This window comes from Corvus brachyrhynchos, unplaced genomic scaffold, assembly GCF_000691975.1.
Source record: "Corvus brachyrhynchos isolate BGI_N302 unplaced genomic scaffold, ASM69197v1 scaffold3, whole genome shotgun sequence".
Classification (NCBI taxonomy): Eukaryota; Metazoa; Chordata; class Aves; order Passeriformes; family Corvidae; genus Corvus; species Corvus brachyrhynchos.
This window is the reverse complement of record NW_008237619.1, coordinates 3,560,316-3,569,272: the sequence shown is the minus strand read 5'-3', so window position 1 is coordinate 3,569,272 and position 8,957 is coordinate 3,560,316. Positions and strand designations below refer to the sequence as shown.

At 43.7% G+C, this 8,957-nt stretch overlaps 1 protein-coding gene and 1 long non-coding RNA gene across 2 annotated transcripts in view; one reads left to right on the top strand and one right to left on the bottom strand.

The window, feature by feature from the left end:
* The window catches only part of MYH15 (myosin heavy chain 15), a 45,028-nt gene that overhangs the window by 5,439 nt on the left and 30,632 nt on the right, over positions 1 to 8,957 (bottom strand). The window contains exons 32-37 of the mRNA XM_008631701.2: positions 8,506 to 8,855; positions 7,827 to 7,951; positions 4,962 to 5,077; positions 2,807 to 2,999; positions 1,930 to 2,133; positions 802 to 927 (exon numbers count right to left, since the gene is read on the bottom strand). Of these exons, the coding sequence (XP_008629923.1) occupies positions 802 to 927; positions 1,930 to 2,133; positions 2,807 to 2,999; positions 4,962 to 5,077; positions 7,827 to 7,951; positions 8,506 to 8,855 (1,114 nt within the window). The remainder of the gene's footprint in view (positions 1 to 801; positions 928 to 1,929; positions 2,134 to 2,806; positions 3,000 to 4,961; positions 5,078 to 7,826; positions 7,952 to 8,505; positions 8,856 to 8,957) is intronic.
* The window catches only part of LOC108446124, a 26,669-nt gene that overhangs the window by 8,137 nt on the left and 9,575 nt on the right, over positions 1 to 8,957 (top strand). The window lies entirely within an intron of this gene.

Genomic DNA, 8,957 nt, shown 5'->3' with positions numbered 1-8,957 from the left:
ATTCCTGCTTTGATGTTTGTGCTTGCCACCAAGAGCCATTTGCAGATTTGGTACCCATCACTGACCAGTCAGCAAAAGACAGCATGCATAGTAATCCAGGGTGAAGCTGCATCAAGGAGAATCAGCATCTTCTCTCTGGCACGCAGTAATAGGGCTGTCAGCCAAGAGGCAGGGTACAGGAATAGCTTTGTCTGGCACTCCAGACATATAACACACAGAAATCTCCACTTTTAGCTTTCATTTTGTTTGTTGGTGTGATGTGAACCATCAACTGAACAATGAAGATGTGGATTTCTCCAAGTCTGTGTGAAATGAAACCACACCTGCCCAAATACCTGCCCTCCCTAGAAGAGGAAAACACTCCACCTCTCTGGGATCTTAGGCCTCATGTTTTTCCAATTCAGTAATTTTGTCACCTGGATTTTATGTACACCAGGAGTCCATTTAGCACTAGTTCAGTCTGTATTGGTTTATTTGGGTGAATGATTTACTTGATAAAAAGGTGACATGATCTGAGACTTTGAGGATCATTGGAAACTGCATCCTTGTGGAAACAAAACCCTAAAAAAATGACCAAACCCAAACCCTAAACATCAGAAAAAAAATCTGCCCTCTTTTTACCTCTAGCCTGCTTTATTTTGTAGTTTCATCAGTCACCTCCAGATAGCTGTGGAGTTTTTTCCCATTTTGGATGTATGAGCTCTAAAACAAGCACAGAAATGGTGACCTGGGAAATACATTCTTGAGTGTCCTTAGACAGTGTGGTACAAAAAGAAGTGAGCAAAGAACCAGCCTACTTACATCTGTGATTGCTTTCTTGGCTTTTTCTTCTGCATTCCGGCACTCCTGGAGTGATTCTTCCACTTCATTCTGCATCTGGGAAATGTCACCCTCCAGCTTCTTCTTTTGATTGATCAGGCTTGTGTTCTTTTATTAAGTTTTCCCCAAATGAACAGTGGAAAAGGAAGAAAAGCGATGATTAGAAACAGCTCCTCTAAATACCATAGCACACCAAGACTTCCTGATTTTTGCAACTTCTGGATTACTCAGAGCAATATTTGGGAACGGAGACCTAGGTATGTGGTAAGGGCTGGCTTGACTAGCATAGGTAACTTCAGACCGAAGAAGTATTAAAAATACTCTCAGAGCTGTAAATATTCATATTTTGATTCAGATAAAATAATGAGAAATAGGCTGAAATAGAAGAATGAATAAGGCTGTTCATTTTGGTATATGAATGATCCTTAATCAGCCAGTGAGGTGATTAAAACAATATCACCAATGGGCTGGAGAAAACACTGCAAAACATCACCAGTCTGTAGCACATTTTAATTTCTCTGTGATTATTATTTGGTGAAGAGAAGCTTTGGGTTTGTGATAAAAATGCTGTCAAGTCAAATGACACCCTAGAAATGGCAGTGTCCACCTGGACAACGCCCAAAGGCTGATCTCAGTGGACATGTGCAGGTACAGAGAGCACTTTGCTGCAGGTGGTTTCCTGTGGTTTCCTCCCCTGTGTCATCTCCCTATTGTTGAGAGCCCAGCCCTGTGGTTCTCACTGTTGAGTAACATCAGTGCCCTGCACAAAAGCAGTGCTTGTATTGTTCTCTGTCCAGGGCATGGCTTAACTAAAGCAGGAAACTGGTTTTACAGCAGGGAAGAATGAAAAAATAAAATTTACTCTTTTTATTTTCCACCAGTGTTTTTTCTGGAAGCTGTTGAAAGCAGTTGGATGAATCATGAATTCCAGCTAACTTGAAGTGAGTCAGGTGGGACATCTACAGAGTGACTTAACTCCTCTCCCCCATTTTCCCTTTCGAGGGATGGCAGGGTGTGTCTGACTTGTGATAGCCATGGACAAACAGTGTCAGTGCCCAACAGAGAAGGCTCAGTTTAACCAGTGAGGGAGAGGGCACAGAAAAAGCCAACCTGAGTGTGAAGGAGGTTCACACGCTCAGTGGCTTCCAGCAGTTCGTGCTCTGCCAGCTTCCTTGCCCGTTCAGTCTGGTCCAGCAAAGCCCTCAGCTCATCCAGCTCCGACTGGAGAAGATTGTTCCTCCTGTCAGAGACTGCCAGCTGCTCCTTCAGATCTTCATTCACATGTCCTGAGTCATCCAGCTGCACCTGAAGCTCCTAAAACAAAGCAATATGACTCCATTTCAAGCCTCTGTGCTTATATCAGAGAAACCCAGATTGCAGCGGCTACCTGGGACCAACCTCAAGAATTTCAGTGCTTTATTTATTATATTTGTATTTTATTTCCAAGCTGTAAGCTGAATAGCTTTTGTGGTATGTGGTGCAACGGAGGAAAAAAATCTGTGTGCTCAAATCTCTCAGAGCTGGCGGTTCTGGGAGAGGAGACAACAGAAGAGCTGCCTTGGCAAGAAACACTTTTTTTTTTTTTGAAGTTATTACAAATGTTGATGCAAACAACAAAGCTGAATATAAACACACTCCCTATACTCCAGACAACCGACTTGCTCTCTACTTCTTTTAAAAGCCTTGCAAGCTCACAAGAAAATCACAGGTTTACAGTTCCTCATGCTGTAGCTTTCTGCCCCTGCAAGAGGCTGCAGCCAGCAAGGGTTTTATGACTGGAACTCATCCAGCTTGTATGCAAGTCTGAGAAGAAATCCACATTTCAATATTCTCTTATGACAGATGTGATCACCAAGGCTTTCCCTTTACACTGTTAGCAGTAGCTTCCCTCCTAATTTTCATCACCACTGCTGGCTGTGGTGATGAAACCTGTGATAATGAAACCTGGCCCATGGGTACCCCTGGGTGCTTGGGGGGCCACCAGTACCTTTATTTGTGTCTGCAAGACGCGTGCTGACTTGGTTGCTTCTGCAGCGTGCCTGTTAGCGTGGCTGAGCTGGATTTCCATCTCATTGAGGTCCCCTTCCATCTTCTTCTTGAGCCGGATGGCCTCGTTTCTGCTGCGGGCTTCAGAATCCAGGGTGGACTGCAGTGAATCTATGGCACGTTGCTGGTTTCTCCTGAAAAGGACATGAAGGATGAGTGATTTTCCTCTCTGTGCAGGGACACAGAATTACTTGCAGCAGTACTTTACTTTCTGAAGGTGTCTCCCTTCCAGAAATAGTGTATTTCAGACTGACATAGGTAGCACACATACACAGCATACATAGTTTCCAGTGCCTGACTGCTGTCTAACTGGCTGGCATGCTTCACACCCTCAGCTAACTCCTGATCTGTAAGCACTTCTAGCATCCTTCTTCTGTGTTTCCTCTGGCAGTACTGGAGCAAAGAGTGCTCTCAGAGCTCTTGTAAACACAAGCAAGTACAGATTTGAACCTAACAAGAAGCACTTCCAGCCTAACAATCACTTACTAAGATATTTACTGAATAATTTCCTGGGATGTTTTACATCTCAGCCTTTTGCTGAAGGCATTAGTGGAGGGGATTAATCAAACTGAAGGTAGGCTGCTACGTTCTAAGCTAATTACTCTAGGTGCTCTTTATAGTAAATGGCATGTACAAGCTACAGTTTATTGTGTCTTTACATGTTGAAAAAACTTTTCTTGTGCTAATTATAAGGGGAATGATTCATTAATAGAAATCTGTGTTACAGACATCTAAATTTAGAAGAGATTAAACCCACCCTGTTGACAGCCTGGTCCCCCTGGGAAAGGCAGCTTAATGTCAGTTTAAAGACAAAACAGATACAAACAGCTTAATTTTCTTGATTCTGTAACAGAGAAGTCCTACCACAAAAGTTTTGCTCTCTTACAACCAGAAGGTAACTCTAAGCACAGAATATGACACACATGGAAAGATTTATTCCATTGCTGGCCAAATTTTCCTGAAAGTGTAGGAGTTCCAGGAAATCATCAAGTCAACAAGAAAAAACTTCAGGGCCTTATTGCTTCAACAAGATGCTGAACTATGCCCTAGACTCCTAGAAAACAACATAGAATGTCAACTGAACACTCATAATCAAGCGGAAGCAGAAAGCACTAATTAGCACAGCTTGGCTTGAGATCTCTCTAATCCAGACATCTGCAGGACATCAGAAGGTGAAAGGCCAAAATATTCTTGGTTTTGAAACAATTAACGTATCAAACCCTGTAGGTATGCTGGCCAGAGTGGGCCTTGGCCTTCCACTTTCCTACTCTTTAGCCCATCAATAAACAGTGACATGATTCTTGAACTAATAACGTTATAACACCAATTAATTCAAAGTTTTCTGAGTAACTGCACAGACACATAGGCTAGCACATACTGTTAAGGGTATAACTCTTCAGACTTGCATTTCTGCTGCCTGGGAAGGGAGAGACAAAAGACATCATCCTCCTCTCACCTAATTGCTTTCCATGGTTTCCTATTTATCCCTCTTGCTTGCATGCGAGTTCCTCTCCTGTTCCATTCACACTTTCTGCATGTCTGCAATTCTCTCTGCTTACCCAAGTGGTGTACACATAACAGCAAGCTCCTCACATCCTCCCACACTCAGTGTAGCTGGAATTGCATAAATTAACTAAATGCCTTCAGATAACCTAAGTTTGAGCACCACTGAGGCAAGTACTGCGGACTTTGCCTGGGATCCCCTTGGGAGGCAGCCATCCCACACAGGATTAGGAGATGGCAGCTCTCTAGACCAAGTTGCCTCCATACTGTCAACATACAGAGTTGGTGGCCCCTGGTCTGCTGTGAATTGATTATGCCAGCCAGTTTTGTTACAGCTGCAGTTTGTTATGCATGATGGGTTTAACTGTACACCATCAGAGACTGATCTGACAGGAATATTTGAACTGAGCAAGGGAAATGTGGTAGGGCTACCCTTTGGCAAACAGTCAGAACTGTCTTGGTTTCTGGTACAGACAGTGTCTGCCTATGCTGGCATAACTACCTGTGGTGCATCTAATTGGCTTGGATCTTGAGAATAGGTCCAATCTTTTCAGGCTTTTCCCCTAAGAAACACGCTGCTTCCTGCACAGTACCTTATATTTTCCATTTCTTCCTCCTTTTCTGTCAGTTTTCTTTCAAACTCTGCTTTAACCTGAGAAAGTTCAAGCTGAAAACGAAGGGTCTTACTTTCTTCATGCTCCAAAGCTCCCTGAAATAGAAAACACCAAGAGCTTGCAAACCAGGAATTGATTTTTTTTTTTTCCAAATCACAAACAGCAGCACAAACATGATCCCTTCACTCTTCCTGTCTCCTCCTTCAGTCTCTCTCTGTAGGCAAGGGCATGAGTAGCTTACATGGCAAAACAGCGCATTTATTTGCCTTCTAATGCAACCTGACAGCTGGAAAACTGAGCAGCAAGCTCCTCAGAGGACAAATTGTCAAACAGTTCACAGCTCACAAAAAACACCCAAACAGCACACCAACACCTTCAGCCTTCCCTGCACAGTTTTGACATCAACAGATGTTCCCTGCTCCACACCTCTGTACAGACACCCTCCAGAAATTCACAGGCTTGTAAGGGACAGGGATAAGCTAAAACAAGTTTGTTGTTGGGGGAGTGAAGGGATCCACACATCCATCCCCCCTGCTCACAAAAATCTCTCCAAATCACAAACTGCTGGAAACCTCCCAATTACATAATCTTATTATGCAAAATGACTTCAAGGAAAGAAATAATAGACATCAGCTCTATATGAAAAAATGCAAAATTTCTCTGTCCGTTCTTACAAATTAACATGAAGACAAGTCTGTGAAACAAGGGTGACTTGTTCCTGTCTGTACTCACACATTTCTCTCCTATATCGAAGTGAAGGACTAAGAAGACAATAGCCTATAAAGAAATAACAAGGTCTCTGACTTTCAGGTCTTGCATAAGCCAGGCTCAGTGTAGTTCTGTCTTCTTGCTGCTCTCATTGAACAGGAATGAAAGCACAGAACGGAACATCAAATTTTTGGAAGTGCTCTCTAAACGGTGGAACTGCACAAGCTTAGCTATGCTTCCCTTGAGAGAATGAGGAAACAGAAGGAGGGTTGTGAAAACAAAGCTGTACAAAATCCCTACTGATCTCCAGCCAACATGCAGCAGGTCAGTCAAATACACCTATCATGACAAGAAGCCACAACATAATAATGGGAACAGCACATGGAAGTTCTTTGTCATCAGCAGTGACTGCCAGAGGCCCAAAATCACAAGAAAGGGAGAAAATCTGCATTAACCCATTTCTTTCACATTTAAAGTAAGATACATCATCACTTTACTTTTGTTAGTTCCTAATACCACTGAGTTTTAGAAAGCCATTCCACACAGTCCAGGAAAGTAAACCAAGCTGCTTAGATCCCTCAAGAACTGATGTATTCTTCCTAGCAAGGGAAGTTTTTTGACAGAGTACATAATCATTCTCCACATCTCAGAGCTGTGGAAGGAAGACATGCTCTTTCCTCTGCTCTGATCATGACACCTGTTTGTCTGGCTGTGAAATCCCTGCAGTGTATAAAGCATCCTATAACAGACAAAAGAAGTTGCACAGCATTAAACTTACTAGCAGATTCCTGTCACTGGATGATCACTGGTTTAGCAGATATTATTTAGATGCAATTCAAAAGAAATGCAGCCTTCACTAAAAATCCCTTTCTATGTGCTGTGATGCTTCTGCCAGCACCATGTACACCCTTTCTTAGCCTTGTAATGTACCTCACCTCCAAGAAAATTCATCTGCTGAGCGATGAGTGAATAACAAGGATTTCCAGTTGGATTGTTCTGTATTGGTTTGTTTCTGGAAACTGGGATGAGGCAAACCTCTTGGGTATGTGCATACTTGGCACTGGAGAAATGCATGGGGTGAGGCCAAATGCCTTTACCAAATTCCTACCGGACTGTTTTCATTTGTCTTCTGAGACTACTGCACTTATTTAAAGCAGGCTGCAGTAAACAACTCAATATCTGAGACCTTATAAAAGAGAAAGTCATCAGGAGGTTTGTTTTCTTATTCTCATAAGCAGGAAATGGTGAATTTGCTGTTGGAAACTAGACAGTAGAAATATCTGATAAAAGAGTGTAAGACCATAATTTTCAGCATTTCTATTTTCTGAAAGACTGAAATATTCTACATCAAAGTGAGCAAGGACTGAATTTTGAGGCAGTGGACAGAAGATTTCTGAGCTTCCTGAAAGTGAAAAAAAACCCCAAACACCAAACCAACCAACCAGAGAATGGCAGCAAGGCTAGTGAATGGTATAGAAAATGTGTCTTATGAGGAACAGCTGAGGGAGTTGGGTTTGTTTAGTCACAAGAAGAGAAGACTCAGAGGGCACTGCATCACTCTCAACAGCTCCCTAGAAGGAGGTTGTAGTGAGGTGGGGGTCAGTCTCCTCTGCCTACAGTGAGACGACCAGAGGAAATGGCATAAAGCTGAGACAGGGGAGATGCAGATTAGATATTTTTAAAAAAATTAAAATTGACTGTTCAGGCATTGGAATAGACTGTCCAGGGAGGTGGTGCAGTCCCCATACCTTGAGGTATCCAAGAAACAACTGGATCTGGTGCTGGGCAATGTGGTTTAGTGGTTTAGGGGTTACAGGGGTAGTGCGGGGTGGATGGCTGGACTGGATGATCTTAGAGGTCTCTTCCAACCTTGATGATTCCATGATTCTAACAAAAACCCAAAAACTACAAGGCACCCCCTTGCAAAGGGCCTCCACTAATGATCACAGGGCGGACATCTCCAAAAGCCACTAGTCACTCTTGGAGACACTGGCTAGCAAGGCTGGGGGAGCTGGGTGCAGAGAGGCTGCACATGATAAAAATCAACACACTGGCTGTTTTCCTAAGAAGATGAACAGGATGGAAAATCCTCATAAAGATGCTCTCTTCCTTTTCCCTTGAGCTTTCTTTCCTTACCTCTGCTTCTTCCAGAGCCAGCTGAACTTCCGACTTCTCTTGCTCAACCTGCTTCTTGATTTTTTCAATTTCATGGAGGCTCTTGTTTCCTTCACTAATCTGATTGGTCAGATCAGAAATCTCCTCTGAAACAAAAAAGGATGGATGGATTTAGCAAACAGAGTGTTTGGAGCATCCTGCAATTCATGGAGTGTGATTAGAGGACCCATGCCTAAACCTGCTACCTCAAGGGCTTGTCTGTACAAGAGCCCTGCCTTACTTCCACTTCCAGCAAGAATTTTCACCTGAACAACTTGAAGGCACATCTTTTCTTGTGAGTGATTTTTGAAGTGGCTATAGTGATTTAGTTTTTATCTGTGATCTCTAGGCTAGGAACACTGTGCTCTGCTGTTTTGGCTTCATCCACTGCACCTCTGTCATCTTTCTTGTTCCTCCCCTGAGACTCCTCTGCCAGTGTTTCATTGACAGGGGGGAAAAGGCAGGCCTTCTCTGCTCTGGCCACACCAATCTCTTTGTTCAAAACATTGATGGGCAGCATCAGTGTCTCAAATGACATCAGAAAGCTCATCTCAGGATGAGATAAACACCTTTCCCCACAGCTGCTGCAGGGCACCTGCATCCCTCCAGCCATCTGCTGATGTGGCTCTTGCACTGGCTGCAGGACCTGAATGAAGCCTACCTTGGAGGTTCTTGTTTTCCCTTTTCAAAGTCTCCAGGTGGTCCAGTGTCTCCTCATAGGCATTCTTCAGCTTGAAGAGCTCAGTGCTGAGGCCACGGGCCTCCTTCTGGGAAGCCTCCAGCTCAGCCTGTGACTCCTCGTACTTCTGCTTCCAGTCATTGATGATCTTGTCAAACCCACGCTGCTTCTTGTCCAGTGAGGCAGCTGCTGAGTTGGCCTTCTCCAGGTCAATCATCATGTCCTCCAGCTCATTCTGCAGCCTGTGCTTTGTCTTTTCCAGAGACGAGCACTTGGCATTGGCCGCTTCAATTGCTTCCTCAGCTTCTTGCAAGCGGGCAGCGAGCTTTTTCCTACCAGGTGGGAAGACACAGTAAAATGACCAAGTGTCACTGCTGCCGTGTTATCCGGAAAAACTGACACCTACGCAATGACTCAATAAATCAGTTCTGAAA